This window comes from Thrips palmi, unplaced genomic scaffold (genome assembly GCF_012932325.1).
Source record: "Thrips palmi isolate BJ-2018 unplaced genomic scaffold, TpBJ-2018v1 HiC_scaffold_17, whole genome shotgun sequence".
NCBI classification, from domain to species: domain Eukaryota; kingdom Metazoa; phylum Arthropoda; class Insecta; order Thysanoptera; family Thripidae; genus Thrips; species Thrips palmi.
Genome location: NW_023144626.1, coordinates 8,656,180 through 8,680,388, shown reverse-complemented (window position 1 = coordinate 8,680,388; position 24,209 = coordinate 8,656,180). Strand labels below are relative to the sequence as shown.

The following is a 24,209-nucleotide window of genomic DNA, read 5'->3' as shown; positions in this document are numbered from 1 at the left end:
GATTGCCGACTTCCTCCGCACCCTCGGCCACCCTCGGCCCCACGCACTTCCTCTCCGGACGCGGGACTCGGGACGACTCGCAGCAACAACAACAACGCGGCCGGGCCCCCCGCGCGGGGCGGCAGCAACAACAACAACAGGAGCACGCCGGCGACACGCAGGGCTACACCTCCAACCTCTTCCACTCGGCCTGCGCGGCCAGCGCCAGCGGCCCGTGACACGCGCCAACGACATGGACGTGGTCGGCGGCGTCGGCGTCGTCCTCCACGATGTCCGCCAGCTTGGGGCTCAACAGGTTGGCGTCCGCGGCGGAGACTTGAACGACAGTCGCGTCGCCATCGCCATCATCACGCACTCCGAGCAGTGCCCGCGTCGCGTCCGTCAGCCTCTCGATGAGGTGCGAGAGAGACAGCGCGATGAGTCAGTGCGCAGCGACGCTCCCTCTGCTTCGCGTCGTACGCGTGTCGCCCCGCGCCCCGCCGCCACGCCCCACTGCCCGCGGCGGCCGTTACACGCCGTCACGTGAAATCACCGTCACGCCACTGGGGGAGACAAAAAGCGCGGCGCGGGAGGGAAGGGTTCGAACCCCAGACCCCGCGCCCCGGTCCGCTGCCAACGGCCACGGCCGGGCCGCGTCCAAGCGGTGCGGCGCAGCGGCGCAGCGGCGCGGTGTGAGAGGGGCGCCGAACCCCAAGCCCCGGCCGGGCCGACTCCCAACAGTGCTCCGCCGCCTTCTCTCTCTCTCTCGCACCCCTGCGGAACGCCCCACGAGTGCGAGAGAGACGGCGCGACCGTTCGGAATGAGCCGCCTTCGGGGCCGAGACGCCGACACCGACAACATCGACATGAGCAATGTGTCCCTCAGTGCAGCCTGGTGCAGCCCCAATTGCGCGCGGCGGTGTGCGTGTGTTTGTTGTGTGTGTGTGTGTGTGTGTGTGTGCACGCGTCCCGAAATACTCGCAGCGTCGCGTGCCGCGCCTCTCGCCTCGGTACACCCTGCGTCTTTCAGTCTTTCATCCCTCGCCCAATTAAGTCAAATATCCGGTTGGCGCCGCACCGAGCACCGCACCCTGCGCCCTTTTCCCCCCGGTTCCGGTTTGTTACACGTCCGTGTGAGTTAGTTCGCAGGGCCCCGGGCGTCAAAAGGCCATGAGGGGCGCAAAGGCTGCCGTCGTGAAGGAATGATCCTTACAAACCGCATGACACCCATGGAGGCCCGGAGGCCGTCGACAGGTGCCCATGGCGGCGCACGGCGGACTCGTCCTGGGACTCATGACGCCACCCAGGAGGGCTGCGGTGCTGCGGTTGAAACCCAACGACACAGCGGGCTGCTTCCGAATAGCGCTCTCGTCGCTCCGCCTCTCTCGCACTCGTGGAGCGTCCCGTAGGGGTGCGAGAGAGGCAGGGCGACACGGTGCTACGGGAGCCCGCAATGGCCTCATCCACCCCCTCGGCCGGCCGGCCGGAAAAAGGTGACTCTTTTTGTACCGTGGGAAGACGAAGGTGCCGTGCCTTGCAGGGCGCGCCATCGGACTGTCTCTCTCGCACCCCTAAGGTACGCCCCATGCGTGCGAGGGAGACAGGGCGACGAAACTAGTGCTGCTGCGTGCTTTACTCGGAGCCCTGCACGCCCCATGGAGCACGCCATGAGCCCCGTCCGCCACGCGAGACGCGTCCCGCCGTGGCGGCCAGGACGGCCAGGACGGCCAGCACGGCGGCGTGCGTCTCCTCGCCGGCCGCCCTCGGCAAACTCGCGGGCACAGTGGGCCAGAAGACCGGTGGAGGCGGCCAAAACTCTAGACGCGTTTTGAGCTCCAGAGTCGCTTAACAGGCCTCGAACCGAACGTGTGACCCCACCAATGGATTCCTCGTCCGAAGAGCAATCCATTGGTGGGGTCACACGGTCGGTTAGAGTCCCATTTAGCGACTCTGGAGCTCAAAACGCGTCTGGAGTTTTGGCCGCCTCCACCGGTCTTCTGGCCCACTGTGGCAGGCCAGCAGACTCATTCCGAGAGTCGGTTTCGTCGCTCCGTCCCTCTCGCACTCTCGAGGCGTCCCATGGGTGCGAGAGGGACAGAGCGACGAAAACGGCTCTCGGAATGAGTCTGCAGGACAAGCCGCGAGGCCGGCACTGCAAACACCAAACACGGCCGGCACGGCCCCACAGACAAACATTGACTGTAATAGCAGTTTCGTGTCCCGGGCGGGGGGCGGCGGGGGGCGGCGGGGCGGGGCCTCCTGGACCAGGCGGGGCGTGGCGTGGCAGGCACCTGCGACGTCGACACGCAGCAAGGCAGCAACCCTTGCTTCTCGCATTCCCCGTCTCTGGTTGCGCGTTGCGAGATGCGCCCCAACCCCCAGCGCGCTGTACCTACGCCCCGCAGCCCCGCCGCCCCGCCGCGCCACGTGTGGGGTGCAAGTTGGCAACGTCGGCAGCGCCACGGAGCCGCGGCCCAGCCCGGCCAGCCGCCAGCCCGGCCGCCGCAAAACGAGGAAAGGAAAAAATGAAAGAGCGCTTGCAAGTTTCAAGGGCGGCGGCACTGTAGGAAGTGCGCAGCTACCAGTGGTAGCGGTACCAACCACCCCTACACTACAAGACGGATTTGGCCACGCGCTGCCGCCGAGGGGACGGCAGGGAAGGGCCCCGTCGGCACGCGACGACGACGCCACTTCCGTTGGCTGCTTTGGAATGGAATAAAGCAGACTTGCTTGTCGATGCACGCGGCATGGCCGCACGGCCGCGCCACGGCGACGCAAAGGAATGGGCGAGAGGGAACCAGGAGGGAACCAGGAGGGAACCACCGGGGAACGGAAGCTGCTGAGTCGGTGACGGGCGGGCGGCGGTGCCGGTCGCTGGAAGCGAGCCAGAACAAGCAACGCCAGCGCGTCCTCTGTCCTGCGTCCTCCGCGCCCAGCACCGCCTGCAGTGCACCGTGCACCACGCTCCTCGCGCACTCCGTGAAGTCCCCGGTGCAGCGGCCCGGGACGCCATCACCCACGAATCGCCAGTCGTCCGGCCGGCCGGCCGATTCCGAGCAGTGCTTTCTTCGCTCTGTCTCTCTCTCACACACACGGGGCGTGCCGCAGGGCGGTGCGAGAGAGACGCGCCGCAGAGGCCCCGACGCGTAATTACGGCTTTTAACAGAGTCCCCATACCCAGCCTCAGCCTAACGTAGCTAACGCACCGCAGGTCGCACAGGGCGTGCGTGGTTGCAGCGCGGCGTTGCCAGCGCCGGCCGGCCTGGCGGGGCGGGGCGGGGCGGGGCACCCACTACTCCAGCCGAGGCGAGGGGGCGGGGGCAGGGGCTGCATCCTAAAAACGGGCAAACCGTCGAGAAAAGAAGGACGCAAGCGACGCAAGCGTGTAGTGGAGGAGGCGACGAGCTGGCGGTACGGGCGGCGAGGCGGGCCCAGCCGGGGCAGGCCGGGCCGGGGCCGGCCAGTGTCAGGTTACACAACTGTTCCCATGCTGGCATCCCCGGCCGTCCCCGGCCGTCCCCGGCCCCGGCAGCAGGGCGACGACGCAGGACGCGGGGCCGCAGGGCGCTCCAGCCTCCTCCTCGGCGACACCACCAAGGGGACAAGTACACCATTCCCTCCGTGCTGCGCGTTTTCGTCTTTGAAGCAAAGTGATGTTGAAAACGGGCTGGAGGAGCGCGCATGGTCGCCAATCCTTGCTGTGACTCTGCCTTATCACGGGGACGGCGAGCCGGCAGACGGCAGACTCCGAGGCCCGCTGCGCTGCTGCACTGCTGCACTATCGCGACTCCCTTCCCTCTTCGCACTTCTCCACGCATTCCCTGACTCCCTGATTCCCTGACATTCCCTGACTCTCTGCACGGCGTGCATACGCCCTGCGAACAGCTGTCGATGCCTCCAAATTCGACTCCTGGCCGCGCGAATCGATCCTCTCGATCCGTGCACCGTGGCGGACACAGCGGCCTGCAGGCGGACTCGGATGCAGCGTGGGAGCGCACTCTCCAACGGGCCCCAGTTCAAGCGTGTGTGTGTGCGTGTGTGTGTGTGTGTGTGTAGACCCATACGCCACCTGGCCGCCCCCATCCCCACCCCCAGGCCCCGTGCAGCAGCGCCCCACGCCGCCCCACCGCCCGCACCCCCACAACGCTTCCGCCACCGCGCCTTATCAGCGAAGTCCGCGCCGGGCCGACCATGTAGTCAGCCAGCGTGCAGCCAGCATGCAGCCAGCTGCCACGCCGCCGCGTCCATGGACGTCCATGGCGGCAGCTGCAGCCCTGCAGTCAGACTCGAGTCGCGGCGAGTCGCCCAGACAGATTGGCCTCGAGTTTCCTACGCGTCCAAACCGCGACCGGCGGGCTCATTCCGAACGGTGCCTTCCACGCTCCGTCTCTCTCGCACTCACGGCGCGTCCCGCCGGCGTGCGAGAGAGGAGAGGCAGAGCGACTGCTCGGAGCGAGCCCGCAGAAACGCGCGGGCTTTAACTCTAGACGAACCCTCGGCTGGTTCGCACCAGCATGCTGCAGCACCCGTCAAGTCAGGGAAGCCGACACTGAGAATTGAGGGACGTCCGACGCACCGACGATTCGACGTTAGAGCAGTGAATTTTGCGTCAGTTCGATAGCATGACGCCGTCGTTGCCACTACACTACCCTTGTTCCCACCGTCATGCCGAGTCCGCGCGACAACCCACTGTGATTGGTAGAGAGCTCTGTCTCTCTCGCACCCCTGCGCGTCGCCGGCGTCGCCCCATGCGTGCGAGAGAGACAGAGCGAGCCTGCAGGTGTCGCCTGGCGAGCTCCTCGGCATGGCGACCCAGCCGCAGCTAGCCGCGGCCACGTCACCATCGCGATAGGGCGATAGGCCCTTGAAGACGCAGGCCGTAATCTTGGCTGAGCTCGCAGCCAGCAGCCTGCCTGTGAGGCCCAGAGGCCTGTGGATGGGGCGGGATGTCGCCGGCCGGCTGGAGATAAGGCGTGGTGCGCGATCCGTGACGTCGGAGACGGTGATGACGACCGAGCTCTGGGCGAGCACACTCATTCCGAGAGTCGTCTCTCTCTCTCTCTCTCTCTCTCTCTCTCTCTCTCTCTCTCTCTCTCTCTCTCTCTCTCTCTCTCTCTCTCGCACCCATAGTGCGATAAGACAGAGCCGAGACACTTACCACTTTGCGCACCGGCTTGCTGGCCATCTTGTACGGCCGCGGGTTGGACTCGTAGAAATCCTGGTCCTCCAGGCTGTACTCGTCCGCCGACAAGCTTTCCAGGTCCATGGCGGGACCGCTGGAAGAAAAAAACAAAAACGGTTTTGTCAGGACACATGCACTGCACTCGCAGACGACGGCGGAAATTTCAAATTGACTTTCGGTCTCGGATGATTGATCATTTTTTCCTACTACTACTCGTCTAATCTCGTCTGGGTATCAGACCTGTATCAGACTTGGAGAGTTCTGTTTTGCGAATCTGCGGAAGCGGGCTGTCCAACACACGAACACCACAAGCCCCATCTAAGTTACGTTCAGAGTTTCGACCTGGCATCGCCAGCAGCCCAACTCAAGGCCGAAAAGTGTGGGCAAACAAGAGCGATTCACTGAGGCAGCTCCTTGAGGAGGTCAACCACTGCACCGCGGTGCACCGCCTCGGCCGCGCCGATCATTCATTGACACACTGTCTCTTTATGGATGCACCAGATGGATGGATGGATGGAGCGGTGCGGCATTGCGGCTGGAGGAATGACAGACTGGACAACCTGAATGAACGAATGAATGAATGAAATGCGATCGGAATGAATGGGCGATCGCGTCCGTCGAGCTGCCGAGCTAGGGACCCTCTCTGTCAGAGATGCGCACGCTCGACCGCTGGAGTAAACCGGGCGATTTTCGCCCCGTGCGAGACTAGCGCTGCGAGGCTCCCGGCCGGGCGGCGTCCCCCCTCCACCTCCACTCTGGCCTCGCACCGGGCGGTTTTTCCCCAGTTTACTCTCGCCCAATCAGAAGGCCGGATTCGCGGCCAGCGTGCGCATCTCTGACAGAGAGGGTCCCTATGCCGAGCGACTCAGAAGAGTTGGTTGGCGCGCTGTCTCTCTCGCACACTACCGAAGAGTGCGACAGAGACAGCGAGGACTGGCCGTCGAGCGGGTTGCGCCGCGACGCCTGGCGACGCCTGCCTGGGTCAAGGCGTCCTACTCCGGGCCCACGCGCCGGCAGAGCGAGACCCGTTTCGCCGTCCCGTCTCTCTCGCACCCCGGCGGCACGAGAGCGCGTGCGGCAGAGACAGGGCGACGAAACGACTCTTCGAAAGCAGCCCGGCAGCGTAGCGAGCGTAGCGCCAGCGTGTCCAAGCCCCGCAGCAGGGCGACACACTGGCAGGCCTGGCACACCGCACCGGGGACCACGCTCAACTCTCAGGACCACTCTGCATGGAGGACGGCAAACTGTATGCAGCAGTGTGCATCTTCAGACTGAGGAGTTGCACGCCGAACACACCGCAGACTTCTGGACGAGACAAACGGGGACGGCGCCACCGTGATTCGAACCCAGGGCAGGACGGACCAGCCTCCCGGCCTCCAGACGAAGGCCGGTGAACTGAATGGACTCTGGTACCGGCACCTGCACCACAGCTGGGGCAGGCTGAAGCGGGCTGAAGCCCCGATGTGTCGCGGGGCCGCAGACTTCCTTCCAGTGCCGACACACTGGGGCCCCGCCTGCAGCCCCCGACTCCCCCGACAGAAACCCAAGACGGTAAGTTTACCCTAAATGTGGCAACGCCGCGTCTCACTCTGGGCAGGGCAGGGCACAGCATGGCCAAGCCCCGGCTGGCTGGCTGGCTGGCTGGCTGCTTGGGCGAGACGCAGCCCGGCGCAGCGCTCTGCCAGGTCCTCGCTGGGCCCTGCCTGCGGTACCCTGCGGGGGCCGCGGGGAGGGGGAAGGAGCAGGGGGCGGAGGGGGCGCAGTTGTACGACCGGCCGGCCGGCTCGCCACGCCAGCCAGTGCTGCAGGCTGCTCATTCATGTCTCGGATTCCCCCCCCCCCTCCGCTCCACCCACACACCCATTGTACTTACACCTTGTCAATACGCGGTGCAGCGCACTGCAGCACGCGGTGCGGCCGGGGCGAGGTGCACCGTGGTGCACCACGCTCTGCATGTCATTACACACAAAACGCACTCGGGCTTGGACGGGGCGTCGGGGCCACGGGTACCACAAGGTAGAGTCCAGGACTCTACCACAAGGATCAAGGGGCTCAAACTCCGCCTCCGTTTCGGGGAGCCACCAATGCATGTGCACCATCGATCAGTGGCGTGCGCAGGGGGGGGGGGTCAGGGGGGTCATGACCCCCCCCCCCTTTGGCCACTAGACAGCCGCCTGGAAGGTAGGCAAATTGCGGTACTTTCCCCCTGTAAGTAGGCAAAAAGCATGGCCCGACCCCCCCTTTCAAAATTTCTGCGCACGCCACTGCCATCGATGTCATGGTACGTGCACAGGTGCGGGAGCCTGTGGCGAAGGCACAAGGCATGGCGATGAAAATAATCCCCTGCCGCCCCGTTTGTTTCATAAGCCGAGCGTGATTCACGGCGCGCTGTCTCTCTCGCACTCACGGGGCGCGCCGTAAGGATACGAGAGAGACAGCGCGACAAGGCCCGTGGCCGCAGACGTTCAGACATTTGGCAGCGCCACAGAGGCGCCGGGACGGCCGGGGCGTCGGGCGTCCACGGCACGTTCACGGCGGCGTGCAGCCAGGCGGCCAGCAGCACAGAGCGCAGTGGGCGCGGTCCCAGTTTGGTCTCGTTACCGCCAATGCCAAACTCGCTTTCGCAACGGTGTATCTATAGCCGCACTTGTCGCGTGGTGCGCCGGGGGCTGGGCCGCTGGGCCGCGGCACAGTCGGCTCATTCCGACGCTGTCTCTCTCGCACTCACGGGGCGCCTCGCAGGGGTGCGAGAGAGACAGGGCGACTCGGTTCGATTCGGCACGTCGCGCGCGGCGCCCCTTCTCAGCCTCCTTTCCATGCCCACGGCAAAGCCACGGCAAAGCCACTGCAAAGCCACGGCAAAGCCACGGCAAAGCCACTGCAAAGCGACGTGCAAGTGCGCGTGACGTCACGCGAGCTATATCCGTGCCGCACCGCCAGGCAAGCACTGCCGCACTCCGTGCCGTGGACGCGCACGCCCCGCGCACGCCCCGCGCACGCCACGGCACGCCGACCAAGTCGTGCTGCCGGCCGGTCCTCTACGGTCCACGACGTCCACAAGCCGCCGGCGGACAAGTGCCGCATTTGGGGAGTCAGCTCCACGGGAGCGTGCAAGCTTCAATTCAGATCCGATTCGGTCAGAGACGCCCCACCTCAGACCGCGGATGGCGGCGCGGCCCTCCCCCGTCCCGGACCATCGCGGACCATCCCGGACGTGAGGGGCGTCAAGCAGGGCGTCAAGCCACCCCGCGCAGAGCCGCGCAGAGCCAAGCCGCTTTCTCTCCGGCCGTGGACAAAATATGTTTTTGCGGTGAGGCTGGTGGACCGCCAGGGCCATCTGATGACGGCGGTGACGGCGGGCGTGGAAGATTCCCGCACTAATGAACACACCGGCCCGGCGATCGCTGTCTCTCTCGCACTCTAGGGGCGGCCCGAGAGGCTAGTAGGGGTGCGAGAGAGACAGCGACGGAAGCACTGCTCGGAATGAGACTGCTCAGTCGCGCCAAAGCCGGGCCGTCGTCGGAGCCCCAAGAAGAGTCAGCCAGGCACAAGTGTGCAGAGCACACATCGAATTTCGAACTTTGTCTCACAGCGCTTTCGACGTGTGGAAGTGGAGGAGGTCTCCGACATGTCACCGGCCGCGAGCTCCTCCAGGCGTCCGTGACCTTCATGACCTTCCCCGCGGCCCGCATGACGCGAGAGGCGCGACAATTGAAAGGTGGACAGCCGGGGCTCGGCGCCACACGAGTCCATCCTGCCCCTCGAAAAGCGGCGCGCCATTCGAAGAACAGGGCGCGCTCTGTCTCTCTCGCGCACTCACGGGGCGTATCGTGGGGCGCGAGAGAGACAGAGCGACGAAGCTCTGTTCGGACGGCGCGGCGCGCACCGCCACCCAGGCTAGCCGGCTTCCTGGCACCCAGAACAAAGAAAGGAGCAAGGAGAGTGCGCATCTCGGAGAACGTTGCTAATTTGCAGTGCAGGGGCAGATCGAGGCGAAATTTTGGCCGAAAATTTCGGCCTTGTTTGGCGTTGCCACAGTGTGGGAAAGAATCGCTATCGAAACGGCACTCCTTGATCTTTTTGTGTGATGTGAAAAGTGAACAAGAGCCACATGAAAGGGGGCTCTTTAGCCGCCCCAGCTGGGTCCGCTGGGCTGGGTGGGTGGTGGTGGGAGCGGAGCCACAGCAGAGCCGCACCAGAGCCAGCCAGCACTCAACAGGTGCGGACCAACACCCCCACGTCCCCTCGCCCACCCCCACTCGCAGCGTCGCAGCGACCTGCCCAGACCAGACCGCCGCCCCGCCCCGCCCCGCCGCACAGCCGCCACTCGAGGGCTGGGCACCAGCACCACAGAGATTTGGGACCGACAGCCCCTCCCCTGGCACGGCCGGCACGGCCGGCACGGCCCCACCGGAACGACAACGAAGGAAAGGTCTCCGTCCGGCATGCCCTTTCGATAGCAACGGCAAGACCACCGACGACGCCCGCTGCCTTTTACCTTCAACACTTGCAGCGAGTCCTTGAAAAATTGAGAAGCAGTTCGCCTCGCGTAGCGCAGGATGCCAACGCGAAAACAGGCAACGGCGGCCGACAAGACCGACACACACACACACAATCGCACAATGGACGTGGTGCGCTCTAGACACTGGACACCGCGCCCAGCAGAAGTACGGAGTGTGAGTGAGTGCGTGTTCGCCGAACCTGAAGCCCTGACTGGCTGGCTGGCTGTAGCTGGCCGACAAGCGAGCTGCAGCCGAGGCGTGACGCCGTGGCGACACAGGACCCACAGGACGACGGAGATAAGGAACCAGAGCCTTCCTTGACGTGCTCATGACAAGCCGTGCACATATCTGCGCCATCCAGACAAGCGCTGGCAAGGACCGTGCAAGGACCGTCAGGGCTGCAGCCGTGCACCAGTGCAAGTGCATCCAATAACCGGCAAACTCATTCACTGTCTCTCTCTCGCAGTCATGGGGCGCCCCGCTCGTTAAGGTGCGTGAGAGACAGAGCGACGAAAACGACTCTCGGAATCAGTCTACAGGAGTGAATGTATGAACGGCCGCGGACCATCGTCACCCAACTCTGCTTGGTCTGGACCGCCTCGAGCTGCAAGCTAAACACTCGGGGTGGGACTGCGTTGTCTTCGTGGCGGAGGACTCGACTCCACGGGGCTACACACTGCAAGGGGTGCTGGTGGCCCTGCATGCCCTGCATGACGCACTAATTATCTGACGGACATGGAGCTCCAGCACCAACAAGTGCACCTGAAAAGCATAAGGCGTGCCGCGACCGCGTGCTGAAACGGACTTTTCCTAAACGAGACGACGACCTTTGGTGCAGAGTCCCGGCGAGTTTCGTAGAAAGTAACCATTTTTTTCTGAGGTGACTGGACCGCACAGGTGCGACCGGCATGTCCTTCCTCAAGGGGCCGAGGAGACGGACTCAGTGCTTTCTTACCGCTGCGTGTGATTTGCCTTAAGTAATCCAACACAGGGAGGGAACTTGAATCACAGTAAATCCACACACAGGCACGAAACTACGCGAACTCGCGACGCACTTTTCACAATCGGATTCATGCACAGGGACGCACACAGCGCGCACGGACAGAATGGAACGCCTCGGCTAGCCTCGACTCGCCGAGAGTTGAGACAGAACAACGCGAACGAACGCGAACGAAACAAGCAACAGAGAGCCACCCTTCCCCCTCTCCCCTCCAACCCCCCTTTCCCCTCCCAGCACGCGCCCGGCCCGCTATGAATGGCCAGTAGTTCCCTCGCCAGCCAAGAGAGCGCGCGCTGATCGTCGCCACCTACTGCTGTATGAGAAATTGTGCCAGGAAAAACACTAAGCAAACGACAACAAAATTCTTTATGGCGAGAGCAGCAGCCTACATTTCTTTACTTGTATGTGTCTGATTGAATGAAGTTGTGTGTTCTTTGCACATTGGCTCATTGTTATGAAGTGTATCCTGCCAAGTTGCCACTCTGATCAGGCCCTGATTGTATTGTCCAGCAGGTCAGAGCAGGTTGCTCGTTTCTTCTCCAGTGCTGTTAGATTAGTTGCTGTCTTTGTGGTGAGTCTTTAGTAGGTAGATACCGTAGCTCAAATTGTCTCTTCAAAACTGCATCACTGCCATAACATTTTTCTGTGTGCTTATACTTTTCAGATCCAATGACAAGAGTACCGTTGCCAAAATGGAAAACAGTCCTTTATCGGAAACTGTCATTTATAACCAAGGGTCACCATTCCGTGAAGAGGAATTGATCTCCAAAGTTATTCCTCAAACAACTCTGTACGATACCTATGTTTCCAAGACAATTTTATCTCCAGGCATCAAGGGACTGAGACCTCATGTCCATTCCACATGCACTTTTGTTGTTGAGAGTCTTGAGCTGCTCGACACAGACTTCTCACAGGTTGTTAAAAGTAATTCTATGTTTAGTACAAACATTGATCATAATCTGGAACTTGGCTCATGTAATTCAGAAATAGATAAAGCTCTTGAGTTAGTTCTGTTGGATATGAACGAGGGTGAGAGAAGTGAAGTGATATTGTCTGCCACCAAAAGAGAAGGAAAGCTTAGAGACCAATTCATTCTACCCGTCCCTTGTATAAAGTGTGTCATAAATTTAGGGAAAGTAACTGAACTTCCCAAGCATAAAAAATCTTCACTCCCTTCAAACAACTATTTATTGTCAATTTTGAATGCCAGTACTGAAGAAAAACTTGAAATGGCTCTGAATGATAAGTCATGTGGTGTTGATTTGTTCAAGAATGAACGATATGTAGACGCCTTCCACAGATTTGCATTGGGTGTGAAAATACTGTTGACAGTTGATATGCAAGAACTAACTCCGTCCCTGCAAACTCTACTCTCCACACTTTGTAGCAACATGGCAGAGTGCCAACTTAAGGAGAACAATCCCACAATGGCTGTATCCTTATGTGCAAAGGCCCTTCACCATGACCCTTCTAATGTGAAAGCATTGTATCGCCAAGCCTCAGCCTCTTGGGCACTGGGAGACACCGACCAAGCTGATTTGTTATTGCAAAGACTCCTACAACTGGACCCAAATAATTTGTCAGCAAAACGCCTCAATTGTGAAGTACAAGTCAAAATTAAAAAGTACAAGGATGAATACTCCAAAATGATGAAGAGAATATTCAGTAGCTAGTAATAGTTTATATTAAGAATTCAAGTGTGTGTATTATGATGCATGGGTAGAAGTGGAGAATAAACAGAGCAATATTTTTGAGGAAAATCTCTTTATTATCTTTAGTCTTTGTGCACCAGAAGAAAAATTAGGTATATATGGTCCACATGAAATATTAGGCGTGTCCAGATATGAAAACAAAAATACTCCATACCATTTTGGTCCAACAACCATGTAAAAAAAATAAAAATATAGCAATTTTTTTCACTTGAACGAAATGACACAAGTTGACCACCATTTTCAAGCCAACAGGCACAAGGAAAATATGGGGTCAAGATTGAAGAAATGGTCCAATTATTTTAGGTTTAAGGGAAAAGATGCTGATGAAAATAACATTTGCCTAAGAAACAGAAAAAAAAAGCTTGCTTCCAACTGCTTACAATTAAGTACCTAGAAACAAAACAAAATATGGTTAATATCTTGGATCATATTGAGTAAGGAGCACAATTGATACTGTACTTACTTTTCACCAGCAAAACAGATCTCACTTTTTCACGAATAGCATCGAAAGAGAGTCCTGATAGAGTAAAGTTGTTTTCAGCTCTGACTTTTGTCAGAGCATCCCACAATTTCCTTCTGCAAGTTCACAAAATTTGAATCAAAAGTGAAAACCTCATTAGCACACACAACTAAATAATGTCAAAAATTGGGTTAAATTATAACTTACTCAGGTTCCCCTGGGAACGCCTCACAAGCCCACTTTAATAATTTAGCCCGCGGCTTCCAGGGAGCGGGAGCGGCTCTAGAAAATTTAAAAAGAAAGTGTCAGAAGGTGAGAAGGATAAGCAAATGTGACCAGAAAGATTCTTAAGTATGCCTACCTTGGTGAGCTTTGTTCTGAAGAGTGATTCTGCATAGTTTTGTCATTAATCACTGGATTGCTTACTTTGCAATTATTGTTTGTCTCCTCATTAACTTTTAAATTGGTCATTTTATCTGAAAGCTCAATGCCTATTACCGGCAAATTTGACAGGCGATTCTTTCCATTGACAGGTTTGAGGTCATTAGAACTTTGAGCCTTTGATGATTCGACAGCCGGTGGCAAACTAGGCTTGACATTAGCATTATTTGAGGAATCTGAACTGCCCTCACTATTTACATGATCAGTTGAGTTATAACCATTGACATATGCCGCTTTGCCAAGGTTAAAAGTATGGTCAGATGAAAATAGAGCATTTGAAGATCCATCCAAATCAATGCATGAAGATTCTTCTTCTTTGTTACCATCTTCAGAAATAGAATGATATGAACTACTGCTGCTTTTGTCGCAGTCATGTTTACTAAGATCTTCAGCTCTTGTATCTACCTCTTCATAATTTTCTGGTAGAGCTGAATTGAAGGATAAGGTTTGACTAGCCTCTTGTATGGTAGCTGCTGAAAATTGCCATCCATCGACCTGGAAACAAGATTTTTTTAACAATTCACTAAAATTAAATTTGGTTTAAGAACCTAATGTGAACAAGTAAGCTATCAGTACCCACCGCGGGCAGAGGCTCAGTCTTAGACTCCACCACAGCAGAAATTTTAGGCAGATCACTTGCAATTCCTATCATATCTTGAACTACAGCAAACCCATCGGTATCCAATAAAAATTTAACCAAATCTATACCAAAGGCAAAAAAATTTACAATAATAAATGAAAACAAATAGATGATATAAGAGGACTGAACACACACTTACCTGTATGAGTAACTAAAGCAGGTTCAAGTTCAGGCAGTAGCTCTCTGTTGGCCTCCCAATGTTCTTGCAATGCAAATACAGACATATGTCCATTTTTTTTAAAGATCTCATAAAAATACCTGGAATAAAAATTTGTTAGTCACACTGCAGAAATGCGCCGCACACACACACACATAGAAAGAAAGAAACCTACGAGTAAATGAATTCCTCATTTTGATTTAAATGAGATGGCATAGAAATTGTAGGGTTATCACCAACTTCCAGGCTGTCAGGCTGTAAAAACAGGGTAAATTAGAAGAAAACATGAGAAAAGATAACAGTTACAGTAAAAGCATTTTAACTCACAACAGAGTGGTAACCAAAGTTGTTTGCCCTGGCTTCTATTAATTTAGCAATAGCATCACTGTATTGTATATTGCTATCCCTAGAAACAAAGAAAAAAAAAGCTTGAATGAAAGACGAGAAAGGAAAGGCCAAGGCAGGAGTAAATAAGACAAAAAACTTACCCTTGAGAATAATTGTTCTTGGGAGTAAAATTGTCAGTCTTAAAATCTTGACTCTTAGAATCACATCTTGTCCTCTAAACACACCAACAACATAAAATAAAAATTTTTGATTAAAAGTAGAGTAACAAGTGCTCATTCAAAATACATATAAAGAATGACAATGGTAAAATAAGAACTACCTTCTTTTTGCTGTGATCCTGCTTGCTGTCTTTCTCCAGTTCTTTTTTCCTGAAATAGCAAAAGTAGAGCAAAAAGTGCGTGTGATTTCATGAAACTTCAGTAATGACTTCATGACAGCAATAACAAAATGATTACCTTCGCTTCTTGTTAGGGCTTTTAGGAAGAGAAGTTGCCTCAATAGCTTGGGCCCGGCTAATTGTGTGCTCACAGTGAGATTTAACCTCGCCATCAGGTCCTGTGATGGCGAGCTTCACAACAACTGCACCACAATCAGGAGTGAAACAATCTTTAGTTAAAAAATCCTGCCACAAAAGACACAGAGCAACTAAAATAACAGTATCCACAAAACGGACCACATTTTAATTGCACTCAAGGATCTCATCTTACCTTCTCAGACAATTTTTCTATAGAGAGATGCTCTCGAAAATCCTTCCAACATGATAAGTGGAAAAAGATGTTACAGTTTTCTGAGCACACAATTGTCAAAAAACCATTAAAGTCTGGATCACTAAACCAAGAAAACGTAAGTTGTTAGACATTTTTTCAAATAAAAACTGGAAATAGAAACATTTAAAATTAAATTGATACATTCCATTCAATAGAACTCACCTAAAGAATATGTTTCGAGAAGGAATAATATGCTGACTTGAAGTCGTACTACATTTCTGATGAAAGCAAACTGCATCCGGTTTATGATAAATGCCACAAACCTTTGCAGAACTTTCCAATTCAGCCTGGAGTCAACAAAATCAAAGAAAATACTGTAGTGTCAAGCAGTTTTGTCTATTTGGTCTTTAAATTTGAGTAACTATCAACTTGCGGCAAAAATTAACAAAGAACAGAAGCGGTCAAAAGTACCTTAAGATGTTGGCGCTCCGTGACATCAATGACATCATGAGTGCCAGGCCATGGGAAACGGGGAAAAGGGGTTCCTCGTTCAATAAAAGCCAATCCTCTCTTTAAAGGGAGCAGAGCCTCCTTAAACCTTTGAATAATTTGGGAGTTTAAAGAGCAAGGCTATTACAGTGTTACATTTACCACCAAAACCATGAAACCAAGTGAGTTACCTGTTGAGTCTCAACATAGCTTTTCCTAATAAAAGGAGGATAGCAGGAAACTTTAGGTGCTGTTTATCTAACTCGAGGCCCTCAAGAACTTTAATGCCTTTCATAATATCTGTGTACTCGCCAGACTCAATGAGAGCCTGTGAATATGTGTATTGAAGAACAACAATGTCCATCGGATCACTGAACCCTAGATTCTGGAGGCAAGCCAAAACAGATTCATCATTATTTATTCAGTTGAGTTAATTAATTGAATTTATAATGCCAAGTGACACAAACCTCAGTATCAGCTGGATGAGACCTTATTGTGTCCAAGGCTCTCTCCAACTTATCAACTGCCTTTCGGCCAAAGCCTTTCATAAGAGCCGCTGAGCCATCCCGACTATCATTATGAATTTGCTGTAAACCATGAAAGGTATTAGGAAACAACACACATAAATTCATGACAAAAGTATTTAATTATGAAAAAAATGCATTAATTACTTACATCTTTAAGAGATGTGATTCTCTCCAGTTCCTTTTGAATTTTCTCCTCTTCGGCTCTCTTTTTACTATTTTCTAGCTCACGCGCTTTCTTTAGCTTCAGCTCCCGAGCTTTGGCTTCTTCCATTTCCCGCGCCTTCTTATCTGCCAGTTCGCGAGCCTTCTTTGCTTCCACCTCTCGCTCTTTCTTTTCTTGCAGTTCCTTCTCCTTCTTGAGCCGTTCTTGTTCCTTTTTCTTCTTTGCAAGTTCCTCAAGCTCCCTTGATTCTCTTTCAAGAGCGTCAGTGACTTCCTTGTCCTGCTTTTTAAGAAGTTCTCGTTTCTTCTCCAGGTCTCTTTTTCTCTTAGACTTCTCGTCCAGCTGTCTGTCAAAATCTTCTTCAACTTTTTGTTGGGAAGTCTGAGGTTGGGAAGGCTTTGCACTGGGTGCCTTCTAAGGAAAGAAAACAAGAAATTTAACTGTTATATGGTTCATTGCAAGACTAAACTTAAAATGTTAAATGCTGAAAGATACAAACTTGACATCGTCGCAACGAGTTCTCAAACTCTGGACCTAATTTTAAAAAAAAAATAATCAAAGTCAGATTGAGAAGAAAAATTAATACTAACATGCCTCAAATGCGAGCTGCATTGCTTGCATTGCACTTACTCAAGTCCCGAGCCATGACATATAAGTCCTCGCATTGGGGTGTTCCACTGCAGTTGGCTGCTCCTTCAGCCAGGTAGAGCATTGCATCATAGATGCAATGCCGGCCGAGGGCAGCCTTAGCAGCACGATAGTATCCCTGTTAAAATTAGATAACTTGTACTTAAATGCATGGGTGACAATATTACTTAAAAGCTTTCAACGAATAGACGAATGATGACAATACTGTCGCATCATTCCATACCTTAACATAGGAGGGCTGCTCCTCAATGGCAAATTTGCTATATTTTTCTGCTTCACAAAATTCTTTTTTTGCCAGATAAGCCTGCGATATATTACAATTCAATATAGCGTTACGGGGTTCTATCTTCAAACCTGAAAGCAAAGCAATAGATTTTAACATGAATGTGTCAGTTACAGCAGAGCAAACAGATTTCAGGGCACAGACAGTCAGTTGATTGCTACGATCGCGAACGCGAGTTTGTGGAAGCATGCTAATACCTATTCACCGATTCCCATAGAGACTGACGCAAGGAGAGCACCGGGGCCCCGCTCACCCAACAACAACAAAGCACATACACTAACACAAGCTTACCCTTCTTATAGTTAAGAATGGCCTCAGAGTATTTCCCTTTCCGCATAGCCTCATTGCCCGCCTCCTTCCAGTTCTCGGCTGTTTCGAAATCATCGGACATACCAGCCATCTGCAACCAGACAGAGAAAACTTCGGTTGTTGTTCTATCAACCTGTCGGATGGCCTATCACACACACTTCACCTTAACCCTCCCGGTGGATGTAGCCCCAGCCCTCAATCCTCGCGAATTTGGGAGAAGCCAGATAGACTCCAAAGTAAAACAACCCACTAAGCAGCGTTCGTGACAAGAAAATCTTCCAGAACTCCAGAAATTTTGAAAACCTTAGAAGACAATCAAAATCCAGCTCGCAGCTTTCCCACTTTCTTCCTCGACGCTTCTCCTTTCTCTCTCTCTCTCTCTCTCTCTCTTCTCGCTCGCTCTTCGCTCGCTCGGCTTCCGCGTCCGCATCCGCATCCGCATCCGCTTAGGGGGCGGAGGGGGTGGAAAGTTGAAAGCCCGCTGCAACGCTCAATCCAACGCGCTTGCGGCTTGAAACGGCTGCTCAGGAACTACGCAGATAATAACAAGCCACTTCACAGCCACCAACTGGTGTTTTCTCGTTCTCTCTAGCTAAATTCAAAACGGGTGAACGTTCCCGCTACATAGGTACTGCTGCAAAATTTAAACGTTCCCGCCACATTCTTGAAATGGTACCACACCACCGATCCGTGAACACACCTGATAAATCATCTAAACCCTACAGGTAATAACTAGCCTTAAAAACAGGTTGATGCGTCGTTAAAATAACTATAGCTAACGCGTCTTGGGTGCATGACAAAAAGACGAGGGACAAATAGGGAGGTTTCCATTTCTTTTGGCCACGTTGGTCCCATTGCCAGCCTGACAGCAGCAGAACAACATAACAAAAGACTGTGATGATGGTCAAGGTTGACGTTGTTGGTTTGGACAAATTTTGTGTTGTTATGATTAATTGTGAAACTTAAAGTACATAGGCGATGACAGGTGGCAAGGGTCTGTAACTGTCACACATCAAGAACTGGTCATTGATTTCTAACTAAACTTAATCAGTATGTTCGGCTGCTAGTTATAATTGGAGATGAATTTCAGCTCAAAGAAAAATGTCTTAGTAAATTTGGTTCGTAGTTTTCGACCCATTTCTTTTGAAGGCTTTCACACTTCAAGGTAGGCGGCTCTAAAGCAGCTCTTTCAAAGAGTGCTGTGAGTGCTGTTTTCAACTCTTCTCTGGTTGTAATATCTCATTGTCTTTTTTCAGAACTTCCCATGAAAAAAATTATTACGATGTGTTAAATGTAAAAAGTGACTGCAGTCCAAAAGAAATTAGGGATTCATTCATTGACCTTGCAAAAAAGGTAAGTTGTATATCATCTTCAATGTCACGCTCATTAGGCATTGAAATGATTTCTGTGTTGTTGTTTTTTTCTTTGTCTAGCACCATCCTGATGCAAACCAAAATGATCCTAAAAGTCATGCCCGGTTTGTAGAACTCCAGAAGGCGTATTCCATTCTCAGCGCACCCTCCAAACGGCATGACTATGATGTTGGTCTGAGATCGCCATATCAGTCGAGGCCTGGCCGAAGACCAATGGAACCTACAGACGACGACTCTAGATATTATCACGATCATTTTAGTGATGAATTTAAAGAATTCTATTATAGAAGGTATACTTTTCTGATACTTTTTGGAGTCCAAATAAACTCATCTAATTTCAATGTGAACTCTCTTTTCTGTAGCCAACGACATACAGACCCCAACCCACCAGCACAGGTTGGAGCTTTCAAAGTTACTGTTCTCCTTCTAGCGTTCACAACAGTTGGGGCCTTCCTCCAGTATATATTTCTAAGGTGAGTTCTAAAACTAAAAACTAAAACTACTTGCATTACATTTCATGTGGATCCTTTGTCATGACCGTCCTTATTTGATGTGCTCTAATGCCGTGCGTCCATTACTCACAATTTGTAATAAGTGATACATTACTATCTGCAGGCAGGATGACAGGCATAATGAACCTGTCCCTTGCCCTGTTCCCAATCCCCACTGTCATTCAAATCCAGCTTTCCTCTTGAGGTACATTTTGATTTGCACCCTATGCGAAGCATTTTCAGTAAATGAACCCCAGAGAAACAAATATTTATTTGTAGCTGTTGTAGTTAGGTAGTGAAGGGAATGTCAAACGTCATTTATATTTTTTTTTTTTCTATCAGGTGGCTGTATAGACGCAATTTTAATGAAGAAATGGAAAGACATCATAAAGCAACTGCTTCATACCATGCACTTAAGCAAGAGATGGATAAACGGTCTGAAGAGTATGACATAGGAAAGTTGAGAGCAGCGTATTTTAAAGAAATTAATGGGCTGGTTGCCATGCACTTAGTTCCTGATCTGATACGTCCGGAGTTACCAAGTGCTCGTTCTAAGGGTCAAAATGTGAAGGTGGAAGTATCATCTATTAATGCTGTCCAAGTTCCAGATAAAGCAAGCACATCAGTGTCTGAAAGCTCAAAGATTGATAGCTAGTTCCTTCAATATTTAGGATTTAGGTAACAATTATAGGTTGATATTACAAACAAATTTGAATTGAGAGTCCATGAAAATAGTTGTTTTGTTTGTTCCCCAGATTTGATTTGTCTTTGTTTCCTTTCAAAGTGTAAAATGTGTGAATAAATTAGCTCATCGTCTCAGTTCTACACTTCCATTGTTTCACCAGCCATTCCAGTACTACTCGACCTTGTGGGTAGCACTTGCTGTGCACCTTGGCCTCTGTCCTGCTTCTTGGATCACAGTGTTTTAGCATTTAAAATCTGTTGTGTGAGTGAAGATAAATTATTAATCATGTTTTCCAGATTGTCCTGGGATTATGTTGAAATGAGAAATCTAACAGATATATTATTTATAGTCAACAATAATAATATAATTCAGAAGGAAATCACATTCACATTTTCATGAAAGTTTTATCTGTGAAAAAATACTTGGAGGACTTGAGAGTCGTTTGTTTCTGCTTTGGTTTTCATTACTATCTTTCATTACTTTGAGCTTGTCTTCGATGTCTTGGCGAGTGATGTCACCTCTCAAAGATAAAAGACGACGCAGTTGTTCCTCTGTTAAGTCAGGGTACTTCTCAATCACTAGTAACAAGTCCAAAGATAACATTTCTGCATCTTCTGAACGAATAACTTCAGTCAAGGCCTTGACTGCATCCAATGGTGAATCTGTTGCTAGTATCTGCTTGCAAAAGTAAATACCATTAATTATTTCCAAAACAGGGTTACCATTCCAGATGATAAGATAGGACTTTTGATGAACTCACATTAGGAGCAACCCGTAAGAAAAGAGCTTTTAGTTGATCTGCTTCATGGGTAACTTTCTGAGCTAACTTTCGTCTCTGATCCAGCTCCTTCAGTGATAGCTTACGTTGCAGCAGGGCAGTAAGGTACCGCCGTGCAACGTGATTCTGAGCTTCAGTTATAACCAATTCAAAATTCTTCTCACAAAGGTGCACATAATCCTGAAAAAAAAACCAGTACTTGTGTTGCAAGCAATACCTGACATTATCTAGGAAAATGCAAATGGTACAGCATCAATTCAGGAAATGTTACAATGTTAACAATCTACATATCATTGCATGGGAAAACTGGCACCAAAGTAAGATTGCCACTGGTTATCTCAAAGTAGCCACTAAATTTCATGGAACATCTAAAATAACATCAATTGACTTAGGTACAATCAAATCCTCTCACCTGAAAATAATCCTCAAGAGTTACACAAATTGTGTCCACTGGGATGGAGCTGCTGAGCCATTTTGGGGTAGCAATGTCTTTGAAATGAAGATCCAAGTCAAGGAAAGCCTCCTCCAGTAAAAATTGTGCTGCTTCATTCCTCAGATTCTATCAAAATGACAAGAAAAGAAGTTAAATAGGAAAAATTTCTTGTTTTACAAGCCAAAAACAGACTTACTTGGAATGTACTCAAAAGCAACTCAAGTTTTACAGCTGAGTCCCTGTCATGCACACCGGGCCGCCAATATTGAGCTTTCAGCTGTTTTGCCAACTCCACAAATCTAGAGCAATTATTTACAATAGTTATCATGTAATGAGTAAAGAAAGGGACTTGACTGCGATCTTCAAAATGACGACTTTTGAAGGTGATGATTGCAGATCTGTACAGGCGACCATATTGTGTCACTTGGTCCATGGATAGCAGGAGGGCACGGTGCGTCAGCTCCTGACTAACAAATGCACACCCACAAAATGTATTAGCACAACCAGAAACAATCATATGACTTGAATTACTGCTGAGTTAACAAAACTCATATCATCATACCTGATTGTCTTTGTCACAACAAGATTTTGATCTATCATTTGGAAAATAATGACAGGGGCAGATGTGTGAAAGAAACCATCAGTTTCACCACCTTCAGGAGCCACACCAGCTCTCCAATCAGCTTGCTCCGCTTCCAGGGTCTTCCTCATCCATTCCTGGTAGTTATTTTCCATCACCTAGAACGGTTCAGGAAAAAAATGTTTGCCATATGCTTCAAGTTATCAGTACAGTTGACAAATTATTCTAAAAAGAAAGTAAAAGTACCTGTAGATACTTGTCCTGCAGGGCATTTACTGTTGCTTCACACAATAATGGTCCAAGATGTGATGTGTCAAAGGATAGCTCAGGATGATGCATCAGGTCAGGACCAGTATATGTGTTTGTGGTCCATGCCAACATAGAGACAAGCTCATTTCCCTCCAAGCCACTTTGCACCAACTCTTCCAGCTGGCATAAAGAAATAATTAGATCAAACAGAATATAATATATGACACTTCTCTTATCACAAAGAAACACCTACATGTCCAGAGAGGCAGTTGTGATACATTTCTACATATTTCTCAACAATATTCCAAGATGGAGGAAAGCATGGCTCACAAAGTGTTTTAACTACCCGCAAATCCTCAAGAATGAGTAAACGTGTCAGCTGCAAAAAAGGAAGATGATCAGGAATATAAATGTTGTGGGAAGCACTATTGACCACTGAAGAAAAATCTCTCAGGGGGAAAGTAACAACAAAGTGAGAGAAGGGCGCCCTTCTCTCATGCAAGAATATTTGTTTCAGTTTTTTTCACTTTTTAGATTGAATAGGAAAAAGGGTACTAACCTCTAAGTATCGAACAAGCCACATCTTTTCATCCCTTTCATCAACATGAGTACCTTCTATACGCTGGGCTACAGATCGCTCCAGAACATCCATAGCCATTTTTCTCCAGTGCTTTGGTCGGCCAGGTGGTTTGAAACCGCTCTGTCTTTCACGCTAGACAGATGCATATATGGTACATTAAATTACCAAATCAACATGGGTATAATGCAATGAAAACAATAAAAGAATAGTAGTGTCACCTGAGCTGCAAATTCATCCTGCATTTCTTGCCATTCTACGATACGAAGGGCAGTAACAATAATTGTGGGCTCTTTCCGGACTGTATTCAATGTTCTCCCTAAGACTATGCGAACTTGTTTCTCCAGCAGGCTGCTCAATTCTTCAACATCTTCAAAGTAAGCATTCAGTAGAACACAGTCTGCCGCAGATTGGTTTGGTGATTTGTGTAGTTCCCACAATAGATCATCCCTCGAATTCTCCAGATCTGTCAAGCTCTGAAAAAGCAAAATTAGAACAAGCAAAATATTTGAAATTGTGATTCTGGATTTCATTAATAGAAGGAGGCAGCTAAGGTTCACCTGTCTAGCATGAAGGAGGTCGCCTTCACTTATCCATTGCTTTGTTTTTTCAACACACTCTGGAACAGTAAATATATGTTTCAAGTTTTCCATTGCAGTCACGTATTGCGAATGGCGACTGTTTTCCTCTCTGACGTCTTGCAGGTTCTCACAGAGAGCTGGTACTTCGCAAAACAATTGATCCATTGTTTTTAAGCTGAAAATTGTTGAATGATACATTATTTTATAACTTCTGGTCCACCTTCAATATTTAAATGTAATGAACGCCACTGGTATGTACCTGTCTTTAATTTCCTTAATTTCACTCAAAGAAACCTGTAGTTGATCCAGTCCTACTCGCACGCCATCCAACTGGCTTTGCATTGCTGTTTTCAGCATGGCTTCAACTGATGCTTTTTTCCTGGATACCCGTCTCTTATACTGCTCCACCTGAAATAAATTAATTATTTCAAACAGGAACGAAACCGCACCTCACAAAGAATCTACAGAAAGTTTCCAAGAACTGGAGTGAAGCAAATTGCAAAACTCACTTTCTCCAACTGCCCAGCGCGCTGGAGCATATTGATGACATGTTTAGTAGCAGTAGCTCGAGCCTCTGCTTCGAGCTTATCCATGTCAGACAGTTACAATTTAAAGTATTAATTGGTATAATTACGTTGATTTCGTGAACATAACCTAACTTCGAAATAACATCCCAATTTCAGAGGTTCTCAACCAGCTTTCTTTTTGACAGACTTATCAACCCGAGTACACAGAATAATTTGAACCAGGATATTTAACAATGAGAAGAGAAAAGAGAAAATTTACTGTCACTGGCTGTCGAAGTTCGAAGGGAATGTTGACCAACATTCAGCCCAAACACCCACCCCACCACTGTTCTTATTATTCGCACGACAAGCAGACGACGTATGATGTGAAAGGGGAAGTACCCGTAGC

At 50.8% G+C, this 24,209-nt stretch overlaps 5 protein-coding genes across 11 annotated transcripts in view; 2 read left to right on the top strand and 3 right to left on the bottom strand.

Annotated features, from left to right (window-relative positions):
* Nucleotides 1-10,839, bottom strand: part of LOC117643284 (ETS-like protein pointed) — a 103,167-nt gene extending 92,328 nt beyond the window's left edge. For 2 of the 3 annotated variants that reach the window (XM_034382082.1, XM_034382085.1), the window contains exons 1-2: nt 10,619-10,839; nt 5,138-5,255 (exon numbers count right to left, since the gene is read on the bottom strand). In XM_034382082.1, coding sequence (XP_034237973.1) covers nt 5,138-5,245 — 108 coding nt within the window. In that variant the 5' untranslated portion in view covers nt 5,246-5,255; nt 10,619-10,839. Of the gene's footprint in view, nt 1-5,137; nt 5,256-9,659; nt 9,882-10,618 lie in introns of those variants that run through there. The other variant, XM_034382083.1, reaches the window with a different exon arrangement.
* Nucleotides 10,840-10,914: 75 nt separating this feature from the next.
* LOC117643293 (70 kDa peptidyl-prolyl isomerase-like) lies at nt 10,915-12,423 on the top strand. 4 transcript variants are annotated; one of them, XM_034382103.1, is made up of 3 exons: nt 10,915-11,064; nt 11,177-11,245; nt 11,328-12,423. In XM_034382103.1, the coding sequence occupies exon 3, from the start codon at nt 11,356-11,358 to the stop codon at nt 12,334-12,336; it is 981 nt and encodes a 326-aa protein (XP_034237994.1). In that variant the 5' UTR covers nt 10,915-11,064; nt 11,177-11,245; nt 11,328-11,355; the 3' UTR covers nt 12,337-12,423. The 4 variants fall into 4 exon arrangements, with proteins under 4 accessions (XP_034237994.1, XP_034237993.1, XP_034237992.1 ...); XM_034382102.1 differs by having other exon boundaries at nt 11,174-11,245; XM_034382101.1 differs by having other exon boundaries at nt 10,916-11,064; nt 11,177-11,234.
* Nucleotides 12,411-18,062, bottom strand: LOC117643282 (E3 ubiquitin-protein ligase TTC3-like). Of its 2 annotated transcripts, none has more exons than XM_034382077.1 (22): nt 17,851-18,062; nt 17,530-17,638; nt 17,179-17,309; nt 16,938-17,073; nt 16,807-16,841; nt 16,293-16,721; nt 16,085-16,204; nt 15,809-16,002; nt 15,600-15,726; nt 15,351-15,475; nt 15,129-15,249; nt 14,877-15,043; nt 14,741-14,789; nt 14,562-14,635; nt 14,401-14,479; nt 14,249-14,328; nt 14,056-14,174; nt 13,857-13,978; nt 13,197-13,771; nt 13,043-13,117; nt 12,839-12,951; nt 12,411-12,765 (listed from the first exon to the last, which is right to left on the bottom strand). In XM_034382077.1, the coding sequence occupies exons 2-22, from the start codon at nt 17,636-17,638 to the stop codon at nt 12,758-12,760; spliced, it is 2,988 nt and encodes a 995-aa protein (XP_034237968.1). In that variant the 5' UTR covers nt 17,851-18,062; the 3' UTR covers nt 12,411-12,757. The 2 variants fall into 2 exon arrangements, with proteins under 2 accessions (XP_034237968.1, XP_034237967.1); XM_034382076.1 differs by having other exon boundaries at nt 17,711-18,061.
* A 363-nt stretch (nt 18,063-18,425) lies between these two features.
* Nucleotides 18,426-20,234, top strand: LOC117643294 (dnaJ-like protein 60). Its single transcript, XM_034382104.1, has 5 exons — nt 18,426-18,712; nt 18,804-18,900; nt 18,981-19,210; nt 19,283-19,393; nt 19,754-20,234. Exons 1-5 carry the CDS (start codon nt 18,627-18,629, stop codon nt 20,064-20,066), a joined length of 837 nt encoding a protein of 278 aa, XP_034237995.1. The 5' UTR covers nt 18,426-18,626; the 3' UTR covers nt 20,067-20,234.
* A 199-nt stretch (nt 20,235-20,433) lies between these two features.
* Nucleotides 20,434-24,150, bottom strand: LOC117643283 (exocyst complex component 3). Its single transcript, XM_034382078.1, has 12 exons — nt 23,804-24,150; nt 23,554-23,702; nt 23,274-23,469; nt 22,935-23,189; nt 22,696-22,848; nt 22,390-22,515; nt 22,134-22,316; nt 21,870-22,045; nt 21,504-21,774; nt 21,287-21,433; nt 20,857-21,054; nt 20,434-20,771 (listed from the first exon to the last, which is right to left on the bottom strand). The coding sequence occupies exons 1-12, from the start codon at nt 23,885-23,887 to the stop codon at nt 20,490-20,492; spliced, it is 2,220 nt and encodes a 739-aa protein (XP_034237969.1). The 5' UTR covers nt 23,888-24,150; the 3' UTR covers nt 20,434-20,489.
* Between the last annotated feature and the right edge of the window lie 59 nt (nt 24,151-24,209).

What these genes read in the sequence shown, in the direction of transcription:
- LOC117643294 (XM_034382104.1), top strand. Translation starts at nt 18,627, where the DNA reads ATGAATTTCAGCTCAAAGAAAAATGTCTTAGTAAATTTGGTTCGTAGT. An exon ending in TCATTGACCTTGCAAAAAAG is followed by an intron (nt 18,901 to 18,980) that starts GTAAGTTGTATA and finishes TTCTTTGTCTAG; the next exon opens with CACCATCCTGATGCAAACCA. An exon ending in AAAGAATTCTATTATAGAAG is followed by an intron (nt 19,211 to 19,282) that starts GTATACTTTTCT and finishes TCTTTTCTGTAG; the next exon opens with CCAACGACATACAGACCCCA.
- LOC117643282 (XM_034382077.1), bottom strand. Translation starts at nt 17,638, where the DNA reads ATGGCTGGTATGTCCGATGATTTCGAAACAGCCGAGAACTGGAAGGAG. An exon ending in CTCATCCAGCTGATACTGAG is followed by an intron (nt 16,003 to 16,084) that starts GTTTGTGTCACT and finishes GCTTGCCTCCAG; the next exon opens with AATCTAGGGTTCAGTGATCC. An exon ending in GCGTTCCCAGGGGAACCTGA is followed by an intron (nt 12,952 to 13,042) that starts GTAAGTTATAAT and finishes GTGAACTTGCAG; the next exon opens with AAGGAAATTGTGGGATGCTC.
- LOC117643293 (XM_034382103.1), top strand. Translation starts at nt 11,356, where the DNA reads ATGGAAAACAGTCCTTTATCGGAAACTGTCATTTATAACCAAGGGTCA.
- LOC117643283 (XM_034382078.1), bottom strand. Translation starts at nt 23,887, where the DNA reads ATGGATAAGCTCGAAGCAGAGGCTCGAGCTACTGCTACTAAACATGTC. An exon ending in ACCTCCTTCATGCTAGACAG is followed by an intron (nt 23,190 to 23,273) that starts GTGAACCTTAGC and finishes TTGCTTTTTCAG; the next exon opens with AGCTTGACAGATCTGGAGAA. An exon ending in TGCAGGACAAGTATCTACAG is followed by an intron (nt 22,046 to 22,133) that starts GTACTTTTACTT and finishes GAACCGTTCTAG; the next exon opens with GTGATGGAAAATAACTACCA.